This window comes from Aspergillus vadensis (assembly GCF_003184925.1).
Source record: "Aspergillus vadensis CBS 113365 unplaced genomic scaffold BO88scaffold_5, whole genome shotgun sequence".
NCBI classification, from domain to species: domain Eukaryota; kingdom Fungi; phylum Ascomycota; class Eurotiomycetes; order Eurotiales; family Aspergillaceae; genus Aspergillus; species Aspergillus vadensis.
Window position 1 is genome coordinate 385,980 of NW_020292043.1, and position 15,494 is coordinate 401,473.

At 49.5% G+C, this 15,494-nt stretch overlaps 3 protein-coding genes across 3 annotated transcripts; all 3 read left to right on the forward strand.

Moving 5' to 3' along the window:
• Window positions 1–4,245: 4,245 nt before the first annotated feature.
• schA (serine/threonine protein kinase SCH9) lies at window positions 4,246–7,561 on the forward strand (the record flags this gene model as incomplete). The annotated part of the gene is made up of 3 exons (XM_025702818.1): window positions 4,246–4,316; window positions 4,815–6,068; window positions 6,130–7,561. The coding sequence occupies 3 exons, from the start codon at window positions 4,246–4,248 to the stop codon at window positions 7,559–7,561; spliced, it is 2,757 nt and encodes a 918-aa protein (XP_025565281.1).
• Window positions 7,562–12,124: 4,563 nt separating this feature from the next.
• Window positions 12,125–15,031, forward strand: BO88DRAFT_231589 (uncharacterized protein). The gene is made up of 2 exons (XM_025702066.1): window positions 12,125–12,893; window positions 12,970–15,031. Exons 1-2 carry the CDS (start codon window positions 12,475–12,477, stop codon window positions 14,882–14,884), a joined length of 2,334 nt encoding a protein of 777 aa, XP_025565282.1. The 5' UTR covers window positions 12,125–12,474; the 3' UTR covers window positions 14,885–15,031.
• On the forward strand, window positions 14,847–15,424 carry BO88DRAFT_231601 (uncharacterized protein). Its single transcript, XM_025702067.1, has one exon. It carries the CDS (start codon window positions 15,022–15,024, stop codon window positions 15,376–15,378), a length of 357 nt encoding a protein of 118 aa, XP_025565283.1. The 5' UTR covers window positions 14,847–15,021; the 3' UTR covers window positions 15,379–15,424.
• Window positions 15,425–15,494: the final 70 nt, after the last annotated feature.

Consider the following 15,494-nt stretch of genomic DNA (forward strand, 5'->3'; position numbering starts at 1 on the left):
GACCGCTGTGCTCCGCATTCCTCAACTCTGACCACCCTTATGCATCCCTGAAGGAGGGTAGGCCCCATCGCGTCACATAATCTTCAACGTGTGTTGGAGCCTGGGTGCTGCGAGGCCATCGCGGTACGGTCCCCTCCGTGGGTATCGGAATCGAGCGTGGGCCCGTGGATGTTTTCGGAGCGTCTGTGGTGACCAGATGCTGCGTGCCGCAGATCGCTTACACAACCTCGCAGCAGCCTGCAGGTGACCTACCTACTGATCGTGTCCAAGTAGCCTCAGATGCAGCGACGGTCTCCCTAGTCAACTAGGGCATTTAGCTTATTATTGGCGGATCGTTGGAGGGGGCGAGTGTGAAAACAAAGCAGAACTCCACCAAAAGGTTCCCCTGGATATCTTTTCCTACGAGTTCTGGTAGGCATCAATTTCCTAAACAGGCGAGCTGAGAAGAAAATTGCTCCTACCAGGACTCGCTATCTGCACGATGGAGCTCAGTGTCGGTTACACCATGGCAGTGATTGGCATTTTTAGGACTTCCCCCTCCTCCTCCATCTCCTCCTCCTAACCCCCCATTTTCTGGTCTACGACGGCCGGGTGTTTTTACCGTCGAACCAGGCCATTCTGAAACATAATCGATCCTACCTAAGCAGCGACTGCATTACAATGCTACTGGATCTGGCAGCTGCACGGACATGGTGTAACTCCGTATCGGCGACTTACCACCTCCCAGCCGTACAGCTGCCCTGAGCTTGTGATGCACAAACGTAAGGGGGTGACGAGCCCGGGATTCCCGCTAGCCTCGGGGCGCGCGATCTCCCAATCATCCTCGACACCTTTGATTTGACTGTGTGAGGCATAGATTACGGTCTGGCCGATAGTTTGACTCAGATAAGAGGGAGAAATGTAACGCTTCGACTACCTAAGACTGGGAGGAATTCCAAGGGCTTGAGGATGCGGCTGCGGTCATACTATAGCCCCCCATGTAAGATGGGTATAGGAATGGTACTAGAGACTACTGCAGAGCTACCATAACAGCCAGCAGGGCTGTGTATCATTTGAAGATAGCCGTAGTTCCGCGAACACATCTCAAACGCGGGGCATCTGAGAATCCTTGAAAAAAACTTAACATGATGTCACTCAATCTCAAGTTATCGCTCATAGTGTAGATAGCTTGTATTGACACACCATAAGGAAACGAGGTCCGGGCGGAAAGGGCAACGCATACCTAATCGGGCAATCAGTCGATCTGAACCGGGTGTGAATTACTTAAAATAATGACCTTGGTTAAAATCCAAAGACTTTGCGGTTATGAATCATTGTAGTCCTAACAAGGTACCTGTACATGTACCTCGCAGTACCTCTTCGGGACAAGTAAAGGCGAAAGAAACATATCATTGTCATAGCAGTACTGTATTTGGACAACAACAAACCAAGAGAGGGTCAGTGACCCTGTGATGAGGTATCTCAATGGTTGTTGATGAGTTGATGACAGTTGCGGTGACCAAGTAACTACTACTCCACTGGTATCTACCCCACCCTCCCTCCAATCCAACCGCGAAAGGAACCCAAAAAAAGAAGGATAAGAATTAAGAATAATGAGAGATGAGGAGGTGGCGGCGGAGAAAATGATCTCCGGAAGCCATTTTCAATGATTTACTTACCTTCTTGTCGGAGGGGCACTTAGCGTGAGGAGATGGTGGAGAGAGTGTGTGAAAAGAGGAGAAGGAGAAAAAGCAGAAAAAAACTATATCCATTTCAGCTAAAAAGAGGAATTCGCTATTGGCATGTTCTGCCGGAATTTTGAGGGTACTAGTAGTGGGTGGCCGTGGAGGAGCATAAGCTTTCTACCGAGTATTACAATGGGCAAAAAAGAGTATCTGCAGGTCATTATTGCATTTCTAAGTGGTAATATTGGGTATTGGGTGATAATCAATATGCGGAAGTGAAATGAAATTATTTGGTCGGACTAATGCCGTTTAATAGTAAAGTAATATACATACTTAGTAGTATAGGGAAGGAGGGAGGGATAATGGCAGTTTTGGCAAATGGAAAAGATAGAGAAGCCTAAAGAACAGACGGACCCATTCCATGGCAGTGACTGGTATTGGAATTATGCAGCGGGTTTTCTTGACTTTGGAGCATTCCCGGTTCCCACCCATCCATCCATGTCCACCGGGCGGATAGCCCATCCTTGTCCAAAGAAAGGGCCCAAGAGAGAAGGAGAAGGGAGGCAAACCGGCACATCATCGGACCTCTGCGGTCATCGACGGGCTTGGAAGCCTGTCATTCATCCTTTTGCTTTACACGGATAATAACTTATTCTTTTTTTTTTTTTTTCTTGAAGGAGGGGGAGTTGAGTGGGAGGGAAGGGAAGAAGAAGGAATGGTAATTATTTCAACCATGCTAACCCCCCTTCAGCAGGATAAAAAGAAGATAGAAGAAGAGGAGATGATGGTAGTGGTAGTGAATTAAATCATCCAGGAATTTTTCTATTCCTGTTCCCTCTCTTTTTATCATTCTTCCAAGGCATCTATCCGTTCCAAGAACTGGCCCCCCTCCTTCTTCGTCTTCCTTCTTCATCACCGCTAGATAAATGTTACTGTGTGCCTCCTCTTCCAGCCACCAAAGCGATGTGGTTCGTGGTTGACTTCACCAGTGGTTCCATCCCATACAGCTCTTCGTCTATTTGCCAGCAGCACCGCCATCTCCACTCCGTCTGAGGCCTTTTCCCTTTTCCTTTTACTTACGCCTCCTGCCGCGCTTTGATTCGTTCCCTTTCCAATGGGTGGCATTTGCCTCCAATTCTAAGGGACACTCCGAGACAACAATGCACCCTTGACTACTACTAGGCTACTTCCTTCACCAGTAGCGTTTCCGAAGCTGTGCCAGGCTAGTAGTAATCGGTTCGAGTCATCATCATCATCATCATCATCAAACAAACCACCCTTAACCGGTCATCACCATAAGACCCATCCTATAGTATAAGCACGTTCAACCAGACCTAAAAAAAGGCTTCATCACCAATTCTGACCTGTGTCCTGGTGCGAGAATAGTACCGGGAAAGAAAAAAAGAGGAGGTCACATCGTATTCTTGTCGTGTTTCTTCCATACAGAGCCATCGCTGGTTCTAACCATCTCACCCATCCTCGCTGGTTCCTTTGGTTTTAACCTCAACCACTCCCCCTCACCCAACAGATCCTGTAACTCACTCAAGCTCCTGCACGCTTCCAAACCTTTTATTTGACGCGTTTTTGCCATCCAACTTTCTTTCTCCTCCCCCAGAATCTCGGTCGCGAAAGTTACCACAAGTCGACGGTCTCCATCTGCAGTCCCTGACCCGTTCAGCGGCTTCAGCGGCAGCTTAGGTCTATGACTATTGGGGGGTTTGGTTCGTTTTAACGCCACCTCATTGCCAACCTCAAATTTGAATTAACCGTCAAAACGTGATTTCCGAACATCATCTTCCCTTTTTCAACCTTCTTCCCTCTTCGTATATTTGACATATTCCGGGGTTACTTCTTTTGATTGTTTTAAAAAAAGAATTCAAACCATCCTTGTTTCGTGTTTCCTTCCTATCAGTTCTGGCCATCTGGTACGAAACCCACCATCCGCCGGCCTCCGCCCGCCATTTGTCCGTCTGCGCCTGATTGACGCTAAGGCTCCGTCGCCCACATTGACGGGCATTAATTGCCTGCCCGAGACTGACTGATTGAGTTCTTGGAGCCCATAAGTGCCTTTCTTCTTCAAGTTCGCCCCGGGAATTCATTGGGTTTCGTCTGTGAGTAAAACCCTCCAGGTTGGTGCTTCTCATTCCGTGCCTTTTCTTTTTTTCCTCCTCCCATTTTTCCCCTCAATGCCATTCATCGCTCTTCATCCTTGGCCGTTGACCCCATCAGCTCTACCCACTTTCCCTTCCACGGCTCCGTCAACACTCTTCTCCTAACAACTTGCCAAACAGTAACAGGGCATCCCGCTTTTCTACCCCTCCCTGCTCTTCGCCATCCGCACCCGATCGGATTCATCCTCCCGCAAACTTCCTTGACTTGTCAACCTCCCAACAGCGTCTGACTCACCTTTTTGCTTCCCATCTTACAACTCTGCTCGTCGAAAGACGTCATACCTTTAGCGATCTGTCCTCGATCATCTCGTCGGTTTGACATCACTACTTCTATCACAGCGGCGCGACCGACAGATTCGACCCTCGGTATTCCTGGTTGTGGATTTTGGGTGTCGGATGGAAACATAAAGATGGCTGCTGCTCAAAGTGGACTAGGGCCGCATGGAGATGCGGGCTCATTGAAGCAGCCCAGATCCCGGAGGTGAGTACAGTGTCGCGACTTTCACCTCGTTCTTGCCGTTTCGTCTGGATGTCATCGTATGCCGGGTGTGGCAAGAGAGTGTGGTAAAAGGATGAAAGAGCTGGGTGCGAAGTTTTCGCTCAACGGCGGATGTCTGCCGTACTTCAGCCCTCATTGTGTTGTCATGTTTAGCATGCAAGCTTCCCATCCTCGGTTTCTGCGGCGCTGCCCATGGGTCATGTCGCGTGCGGGAGTCATCCACGACAAGCAATGACTATATGCCGCACGGGCTGAAGAGGGAAAGAAAAATCGCCCTGCATGAAACTGCCACCCATTGCTCTTTCGATGCCAGCTCAAGTCCTAGCACCCACCCCTGCTATACTGTGAATCGCTTGTCATATGCCTTCTGTCTTTGCGTTATTAGTCCACCAGACATAGCACCATGGGGGTCTTAATTACGCTGTCATGCCTAATTTCAACAACAATTGGGTTTCTGATCATGGCTGACTCGTGCGCTAGCAATGGTACGCAAGAAGACGACAATCAGGATCAAATCGGCTCCAACAGTCCAACTCCTACTGGGATCTCGACTCCACAGCCCGATTTAGCGGACAAGCGTCTGCCTTCCATAAATTCCAGTTATTTCCAGGTTGGTTCTCCCTCTGGTGATAAGTCCCGTTCCTCCAACACCTGGTCTTCTGAGACTTCTACTTCCGCGCAAAACCCCCAGTCAGATGCGGCCCCCACAGGGACACGGGATCAAGGTTCCTCACCCTCGGGCTCCTTCGTTATGATGGAGCGCCCCGAGGCTTCGGATACCCAGTCATCTACCGCTTCGCCGGACCGGAGCCTTGAGACACACACATTGCAGCCGGAAACGTTGCCCCCAACGAATTTGCCTACTCCCCCCTACAGTTCCGCTTGTTCTCTTTTGCAGAAAGAATCGGATGAGGCTGAACTGGGCTCCTCTGCCCCGGACAAGGGCATGGGCTCCATCTTCAATACTTTGAAAAATTACCTCTCCCCCTCCGGAAGCATGTCATCTCCTGAACAAACATCCCGCCGTCACACCTCTCTTCCCGTCTCAAGCGTCTCTGACGATCCAGTCCTTGCCTCCCACTTTTCCAATCCCTCCCTTCTTCCTGCCTCAGATGCGTTCTGTTTGCCGGATGCTCCCCTTCTCGAACACGAAAAACCACATGTGTCTATGTCTTCTGAGAATCTGGCGAAGCTAACTGGAACTGTGTCGGATCTCGTGCGTCTAAAGAGTACACCTCCTCTTACTCCTCGAGCAATGTCCAATGAAGGTTCGCAAACCGACAAGAAGCCACCCACCTCCTCCCCTCATCCGTCGGAACCTGCCCAGCCGCCCTCCGATGAATCGGCAAATGCAGCCGACGAGATCGCTGGCAAGCTCAACGAAGCGTTCCCCCCTGAAAGAGATACTCCCTCACCAACTGGTCCTCCAGTGGCCTCACTGAAGGGCAAGCTCTACGTGAACATATCCGAAGCTAGAGGGCTCCGACCTGGGTTCGATCCTTACGTCGTCTGCGTTTTTGAGTGGAATGAAGTCATCTCAAAGAGCGCTCAGGACGAAGAAGCGGCTACCTTGGAACGCCAACAGAAAGAACAAGAGAAGTCGGACCGTGAGGCTGGACGCCCGATGGCGATACCCATGAAGAGTCGGCAAAGCAGCAACAACAGCGCGCTCGACGGTGAGCCTCGGGGGCGTGCCCCAGTGACCGACCCGCATTGGAACCACGAAGCGGTCTTGTACGTTCATCCTCCTGTTAGCATGTTAACGAGGGGTATGTGGCTAACTATTACCTTATAGCGATGTCTTTGGTGATCAGTCAGAGGTAGATGTCTCGGTCTATGATCGCAAAGATCAGGAGGCTTTCTTGGGCCACGTGCGCCTTTGCATCAACTTGAAGGATGACAACAGCCGGCTAGAAGGATGGTTCCCTCTGAAGTCCCGTGGCGCGGGTGACTCTCAAGTGTCTGGGGAGATTCACATGGAGATGCGCTTCGAGCGGACAGAGAAGAAGCAGGTTGGGCCGAATGACTTCCAAATCCTCAAGCTCATCGGCAAGGGAACGTTTGGCCAGGTCTATCAGGTCAAGAAGAAGGACACACGTCGTATCTACGCGATGAAAGTCCTGTCGAAGAAGGTTATCATTCAGAAGAAGGAGGTCGCACATACCCTGGGAGAGCGAAACATCTTGGTCCGAACAGCCATGGCGGCTTCACCTTTCATCGTCGGCCTAAAGTTCTCCTTCCAAACACCCACCGATCTTTATCTTGTCACAGACTACATGTCCGGTGGTGAGCTCTTCTGGCATCTCCAGAAGGAGGGGCGATTCCAGGAGGCCAGAGCCAAGTTCTACATTGCCGAGCTCATTCTAGCTCTGCAGCACCTTCATGATCACGATATCGTTTACCGAGATCTCAAGCCGGAGAACATTCTGCTCGATGCGAATGGTCACATCGCGCTCTGTGATTTCGGTCTGTCCAAGGCCAATTTGACCCAAAACGACACGACGAACACGTTCTGTGGTACGACTGAGTACTTGGCTCCGGAAGTATTGCTTGACGAACAGGGATATACCAAGATGGTCGATTTCTGGTCACTTGGAGTTCTCGTGTTTGAGATGTGCTGCGGCTGGAGTCCATTCTACGCCGAGGACACGCAGCAGATGTACAAGAATATCGCCTTTGGCAAAGTCCGGTTCCCTCGGGACGCTCTTAGCACGGAGGGAAGGAACTTCGTAAAGGGCTTGCTCAACCGGAACCCCAAGCACCGCCTTGGTGCCAAGGGCGATGCAAAGGAGCTTATGGCACACCCATTCTTTGACGACGTCGATTGGCAGGCGTTGGGCCGGAAGGAGGTGATCCCTCCGTTCAAGCCAACGCTCAAGTCTGACACTGACACTTCCAACTTCGATCCCGAGTTCACGAATGCGCTCGAGACCAACAACTCACTCAACGACCGTGCAGCTGCTATTGCCAATGGTTTTATGCCGGCGTCGACGCCGTTGTCTCCCGGTCTGCAGGCCAACTTCAAAGGCTTTACCTTTGTTAATGAAAGCTCCATGGATCACCACTTTACCAATGAGCCTGGTGACCACATGGAAGAGGACGCTGAGACTTGGCAACGACCTCAGCAGCCGGCAAGCACTGCTAACCACCGCATGAGTGGGGTACAGAGGACACACGAGGGCGGCGAGCCCGGTATTTTCAACGTTGATGACAATTTCGACATGTGATTATGGCCTGATGCATGATAATGGAGTTGTGATTTGTGCCTGTTTTTGAACCTTTTTGCTTTGTACATGCCGTCGTGGGTGATTAGGGCTTAGCTGTTGTTACCTTTCGTTTCTGGTTTGCTATTCGTGGTTTACACCTTAGCTTTTGTTTATTTTTCTTGCTCTGGTAACAGCAGTATTAGTCCCCCGCAGTGGTTGATCATATTTTGCTTTCTTCATATCTTTATCGCAATCTGCGGCTTCCATGTCTTGATTCTTTTTTCACTGGTCATCTGGATATAGATGGTTGGATATACTTCACCGATCAGGCGTTGTCCTGCACGGAAGGGACATGAGCCTGGTCGACGAATACTTGACCTTACATTTGCACTTTGTTCTTCCGTCAAACCTTGTGATATCCGGCAGTCGCCTGGCTCCATCGCCGGTCGACCCACGTGCTGCCTTGAATTTGCGGTTAGCTTTTGCGAACTCGTATTGGTCTTGTTCCCGAATCCTTGTCTTTCGCATGCGGAGGAGTTACAAGCATGAGTGACAAACACGCACAACATAGTGAAGAGTTGATGCAGGGGCGTTATTATCCGGCAGCATGGCGCAGGAGGACGCTTGCTTGAGATTGTCTGTTGGCTAGATCGGTCAACAATATACACAAATTGCCTTGACTTGTTCTAGGTTTACATGGTATCCGGATCGTAGTTACAACAGTGCAGTAAGCAAGCGGACTGTAGCAGAGAGGGAGAGGGAGAGAGAAAGCCCAGACCATTGAAGTCAACCCTAGCCCCAAAACCCACGAAGACGGCACAAAATAACCATCTGAAACACATATCCATTATCAATCGGGACAGGACAAACCGTGTCCGACGAACACCCCTTCCCCTACATACATATCTATTTAGTATCTACCCGTACAACCCCGATCTAAAATTATCTAGATACTAGACTAAATACTAGGTGGATAGTGGATAGATCTTCTCAAACCGACCCAACCCATCCCAATCCCCCCCCCGATGGACCCTCGGATGAAACCGACCCAACAAACCAACATTGAACCTAAGTAAAGCCATGAATCGTGGGTACCAGACTGCCAGTGCACTGACCAGACAGACCTATTTTTGTCCGATGATAAGACTAAAACATGAATATTCGTTGAAACGAGACATTGTCTGACATACACGGGAAGAGTACACACAGCACTCTTCACTTACTAATGATTGTACCAACGATAGTGACTTACTAAGTGATTTGATCGCGCTGAGCTCAGATGAGAAATTCCTTCGGGGTTACTATTTATATATAGTAGTCAGTAGTTTCATTTGATTGTGTTGTGTTGTGTTGGGATTAGGTAAGTATCAAATTGGATCTTAAACCAAGTTTGTTCAACCCTACAGGGTAAATGATATATAAATAAATATACAAAATTAACATAAAATGCCGAGCTGAGATGAGATGCGATGCGATGTGATAAGTGTGATATCTACCTAACTATATTTGGATACTACTACTTAGTACTAAGTTATGGTGATGATTTGTGTGAAAGTTTCTGAGACACGAACACTAACCAGCCAATGAAAGATACTCTGGTGCGTTTACTGACTCACGTCTTTGGGGTTAGGGGATTATCACTATTAGACTTTACTAGATGGGGTATAACCTTACTACTTAGTAGTTTAGTATACTAAATGCCTTGGTTTTGAAGTGGTGGTGGTGGTCGCTTTGGGGGCCGTGCGGGTGGTAGATATAGACTTTTATGGTATATAATTGTGATGATCGTTTCTTTGTTTTTTTTTTTTTTTTTTTTTTTTTTTTTTTTTCTATTATTTTGTGGAGGATTGTCCAGTTGGTAGTATGTATTCTGTAGTGAGGGGTGGCTTTGTTGGTGGTTGTGGTCGTGGACAAAGCAATTGAGGGCGCATGAATGGTTGAATGAAATAATTGAGGTTTTGAATGTGTTTGTTTAGGGTTGAGTCTTTGATAGTAGTACCCTGTTCATGTATATAATGTGTATCCCCCCACGGATATCCCGAACCCCATTCCACTGCAGTTCGCATCACCAAAAACCTTGGCTGAATTTTAGTTCCCCTGCAACCACACAGAAACGGGAACTAACCACCCCCCAACAAGGAACCCAAAGTGTAGATCATATTTCCCTTCGCAAAGATCCGAAATAATCAATACAAAAGTAAAACGTACTCGAGCCAATCGTGAGGCCGGTTGTAGTTGAGCGAAGCAACACTTGCAGGGGGGGTGCTGCAGCCACCACTTCCACTACCACCATTACCACCGGACGGACGGCCCCACGGACCCCTGACTCGAGGGAACAACTTGAGTTACATACGTACTAAGTTGGTTAGGGTGTGGTAGTATGTGAAACAGGCTATTGTGGTTCCTTGTTTTGTTTTTCTTTTCTTTTTTTATTCCATGGCATTGTGTGGATGGTGATGTGATGGTGATACAGAGAGTACTTATTTATATACAATGATACAGGGGGAGGGGTTGGAACGGTCGGAAGAAAAATGGCACATCAATGCCAGGCCAGTGGTTGTAGGGTTGTATGTTGCACTTGCCGGAGCAGAGTGGAGTGTATCATGCGGCATTTGTTCGGATCGGTTGGTTTCGGGATATTTGTGTAGTTATTTATACATTAGCATATTATGCTGTGTAATCAGTCCAGGATGAAATTGAGGGGGAGGAAGTTCGGATTTAAGAGGATGTACTAGTATCTAGTATCAACTTACAATGTAGGTATTGGCTGTGTGGATGATAGCGATGAGTGACTTTTATATGCATGTTATTCAGCTCGGACAACAGTCATTGTTTATTGCATCCATATTAACCAATCTATATGACGAAACAGGTGGAACGCATTGAGAGAGTTATCTCCGAGCGCGGTATAATTCCTTCACCATCGTTGTCTGAGATTGATGCTCCAAAAACGGGGGGCTGACTAACTGCAGGCTGCGTGGGTTTCCACTTTCCACACACACATATTCCCCTCATACGCACTGAGGCCTCTGCTACACACAAATGGGTCCAACGCAACAGCCAATGGTTAATGGACGGTGCGAGCCGATGGCTGGAAAGGGACCCATCGCCATGGAGACTAGACTAGAGACGACTAAACGGGTGATAACGGTGGTTCGTCTTCAGGAGACGTGCTACTGTGCTGCAGGTTAGTTCGTTATTTCTGTTGCCTGCGTGTCTGCTGCATATGTACGCACGGTGTACACTTACACATATGATACTTCCATTCCTCATGGTATGTATATACTCCCGACCCTAATACTCCCCATGAATACGATAGATAATAGCTGCCTTTTCTATCGTAATATTTTGTAAAATCCTCTCAGTATGGTGATCGTAAGCAGCATCGACGTCATCAATCCATTGGATGGTATAAATAAACTTCAGAAAAGACCCCAACTACTGGATCATCAACCTTGTCCGGGGCAAGTCGAGCAAAGAGAGCAATAATGCGCACTGAAAAGGGGCTTTCGTAGCGTATCATCTCAGTTCGGGACTAGCGTGGTTGTTCCTGACGCTAGTGCCAGCCCGGTCACTGCGCTAGACTCTACATGGTATAGTCTTCCTGCCTCGTTCCGCGGGTGTCGAGGCAATCCCCTGCACGGGATCCCATGGATTCGGGGCTGCCACCTCCTTTTCCTTCCTTTTTCCTTCCTTCTCCTGCACCTCCGTCGTCATCCTTGACCCATCCCAAACTCTTGGTTCGGTTGGGTGGGATCGGGGCTACGGTGTGCTACTGTCTACACCATCAAAACAATAAAGCCAATTGACGGTTTTCAGGCCTTCTGATCTTCTGGGGATGATAATGATGATGCGCCGTCCTGCGAAACATTTGCGGAGTCGCTCATCCTCCCACTGAATTGTCGCATCGTTACTCGTTTGGGGTGATACTACGGCCGCCACTACTGTCTCCAAAAGACTAACCCTCCAGCTAACGATTTAGTTCACGGGCCTCTGTCCGCTTTTGCATTGGCAGTTGAATCCTGGAGTCGCCCGACAGTTTCCTTCTGCTTAGTTCACATTATCCTCCGTACGGCTGATGCAGCCCGTCATAACCGAGCATCGCTACCTCCCTTCCCCCCTGGCGACGGCTGCTCTTCCTTGGGTCCGTCAGTATTGGATGGATGAATATCGGGATGGAGTGATGTTTGAGCCGAGGTCTCCGCTTTTCCTTTTCCAGCACGAGTCGCTGTGATGCCGATGCCCTGCAGTCTCACCACGGACTAGTGAACCTAAGATCCTCGTTCCTCCGGTGGGGACGATCGGCCCTCGACTGCCGTCCCAAGTCCTCCTATCTGGTAGTCCGACCACTCTTGACTACTGAATGTACACACTCGGAGAAGTGGCGTGTTCGCGGTGGCCTGCCTCTTGACTTTCTCGTGCCATCAATGGTCCTGCGTTAAGCTCTTTTGGGCGTCCAAACTAACTTCAGCCGACCAAATGTGTGGTCCTGATACTTGTTGGCGCCCGCTCTCACGCTAATGTTCCCCTCGTTCTCCTAAAATAGCGCCGTGCTGTCTTTTCTTTTTTTCCTCTCTTTCTCAAGTACTACTTACTTCCTTTGGCCATCAGATTACAACTTTCGTTGTGATTTCTTACTGTTGCTCGCTGTGTGTCCTTCCTTTTCGTTCCTTACATCCACACTCCTTCGTATATACACGCTCTAGCTGGTGTGCCTCTTAATTTACTGTTTATACATTCCTGTGCCGTCCGTTCTTTTCGACCATCGTTTCCCCACTCGAGCGCCTTTCCCCCTTTCTCTGCCTCCAACGGTCTTTGCGCACTATTCATACAGGCCGCCACCACCACCACAACTACTTTTTTTTCTTCTCTCCGCTAGCTCTCCCCTGTGCGCCCTCTCACGGTGCTCGTCAAATGCAACACCGGTGTTCATAATGAGTGTCGTCGCCAGTAGACCCGAGAGCGCTGCTGTGCCCTTCAGCCCCATTCCTCAAAGCGAATTTATACATTGCAAGGATGCAGCATATGCCGTGACAGTGCAGCCGGTCTCCTCTCGAACGTCATCCGTTTCTTCCTTCAAGAGCAATTACAGTGTCTCTACTGCCCCTACAGTCTACTCTCCTATCTCTCCCACATCACCAGCTCGCGTATTCGACTCCGCTGCTTCTCTGGATAAGATACTGGAGTCGGTGTTCAAGCGACTACCGCAAGAAGTCTACGATGTCATTCTAGACCAATTGGAGCTTTTACATGTCGGCCCGAATCAGACCGGATGCCTAACATGCTTTCAGCGCGACTTGCACGCTCTTTCCTTGACCTGCCGGGCGTGGGAGAAGGGAGTCAGAGCGAAGTTGTGAGTATATTGTTTTGCTTTCAGCCAGGCCTTCGTCATAGCTATTCCCGCGTATGCTAATCAGGCTTGCATCCAGGTATAACCGCATACACATCATTGGAAACGATTCGCCGTCGCAATTGAAGAAATACCGACTCAAAAGGGGAAGCCGCTTGAAGTTGCTCAGACGAACCCTCCGGGAGAGGAAGTTGCTGGCCAATCTCGTTCTTGAGCTTCGAGTCCCCCAAATGGACCTGTTGTTCACAACAGTGAAGCAGAGCACTCAATGGCAAGAATACCGAGACCTAGTCGCCTCGGTCGTCATGGTGTGCCCGAACTTGGAACGATTGCTCGGCTTGACCATCCCGTATAACCATGAGTTCGATCGTCTGACACATGCGTTGTCTACGCGTCGAAAGTTGAAGGAGCACACATGGGTTCTAGGAGAGGCCCCGGCGGTCTCTGAAGAATCCCCTCGCAGCACATCATGCCCCTGGAGCTTGGGCCCCTCGCAGATGTTTGAGTTTCTCAACTACCATGTCTCATGGACTAATTTGGAGACGCTGATGCTTTATGGCGTCAACGAGAACAACGCCCTGGAACCGAGCATCTTTCTTCGCATGGTCAGCCTCCTGCCGTCGCTGCGAAATCTTTGCATTTCCAACTTTGACGCGGATGCCTTTGCGGACAGCGCGCTTCTGTGCCTACCGTCGCTCGAATCGCTCCGCTTGGAGAACCTCCCGGGCGTGACTGATTCAGGGCTCTGCCAATTTGCCATGCGTCCAGAGTCTCGCTCCCTCAAGACCCTGGCCCTTATCGAACAGAACATCGATTCGTTGCTTACGATCTCGAAAATCTTGTCATCGCTGAGACAGTTGGAGCGATTCAAGTTCGTCCAGAGCAACAAGAACCCTACGCTGAATGCCGATGGGATTGTCTTTCAACCGCTTTTCGCCTCTTCGACGCTTCGATATTTGCATTGGGACGTTACAGGTCCCGACTCTGCCGCCGGGCTCGGCAGGCTCGATTACGCTCCGTTTGTGAAACCACCGCGACATACAGAGTCCCCGAATTCTCATCTAGCTCAGAGTATTCTGTCCGTGGGCTTCCCTCGTCTTGAAGCACTGCGAGCACCCTCGGATATAGAACCTCCGGGAGTCCTTCAGGCTGTATGCCAGCCGATACCACGCGGGCAAGCACTGCTCAAGCCAGACCGTTACAGCCTCCCCCGTAGCTCCCACGGCTCTGTTACGACCCGGCCAATGGCCCTGCCCGCCGGGAACAACTTGACTTCTGCTCGGATACGAGCGCAGACTTTTATTGATATGGCAGCGAAGGACACGGAAACCGGAATGCGGCTGCTCATCACTGATCACTCGGACTCGTACGTTCCAGACAATGCATTGGACGAACTTTCCGATGATGGGTCCGATCTGGACATGGACGAGTTCGGCATAGGTGGTGTGCAGCCTAAGAATGATGTGTTGCCCGACGATCACGAAGGTCCGGTCACCGTGTATGACTTCCGGATGCCAGCCTTCATGGGGAGGATAGGCTGTAGGACAAGTGAGAAGGACATCTCAATTCCGCGATTTATCCTTCGTCCAGACATACCAGGGCAGGATGGTGATGGAGGTTTAGTTGATTGGAAACATGTGCTGGCCTCCAGCCAGTCCCTCACATATGCTGCTGGAGTTGGAGTAAATTGCTTTGGCGGCAAGGGCCACGCGAAACCGGCGCCCGAAGAGCCGCCATCGCCGACCTCAACTACAACCTCACGTTTTGGATGGGGCAGCATCGGCAGTCGGTCCGCGCTGGGCACCAGTCCAAACACCCCTACAACACCAGCGACGCCGATGAGTCTTTCGTCTACGACGGCACTCCCTTGGGACCGAGATACCTGCACCGGATCATGGAATTATAGCCACAAAAGTGGAAGGGACTGGTGGTTCCACATGGAACGAGACCGCCCAGGAAACGTCGAAATAGTTGACGTTAAGCGACTATTCTAGTCAGGTTGATGTACATCACCGGTGACGTGCATTTGATTTTACCTTTCATTGGTACTTTTATTTTTCTCAAGAATGGCATGCTATGGTACATGCTGTCTGTTGGTATACACGCAGAAACGGCGTTTACGGATTGACGGATGGATGGACGATCTCATCAATTGTGGATATTCTTTGACTTTTTATTTCTCTGGACATTTTCTGGCCTCGACATACCCGGTGCAGCAGGGGTTATTCCCATCTCTATCTCCTTAATTGGCATCTCTCTCTCTCTCGTCTTGGTGGTTAGCTTACCGCATGAATTGCTATCATCTGGGTCATCTCCGTCTAATAGTGTTTGGCACCGGCGTGAGCAACGCATCTTACATAATGCTGCAGCTCTTGTTTATTTCGTATATCCATGTGTCTTCTTTTGTACAGCTTATCATCTGGGGTGGCATTTGTCGATTTCACATCTCGTTTTTTCTGTATATTTACAGTACTTACGATCAGACTGATCAGTATATATACCTAGTGCGTAATGCATAACTATGGACATCCAACAAGAACATACTTCACATTAAGTAGATAGTACGAGATAAGTAATATATACCCAGGGATTTAATATCTTCAC

What these genes read in the sequence shown, in the direction of transcription:
- BO88DRAFT_231589 (XM_025702066.1), top strand. Translation starts at nt 12,475, where the DNA reads ATGAGTGTCGTCGCCAGTAGACCCGAGAGCGCTGCTGTGCCCTTCAGC. An exon ending in AAGGGAGTCAGAGCGAAGTT is followed by an intron (nt 12,894 to 12,969) that starts GTGAGTATATTG and finishes GCTTGCATCCAG; the next exon opens with GTATAACCGCATACACATCA.
- BO88DRAFT_231601 (XM_025702067.1), top strand. Translation starts at nt 15,022, where the DNA reads ATGGATGGACGATCTCATCAATTGTGGATATTCTTTGACTTTTTATTT.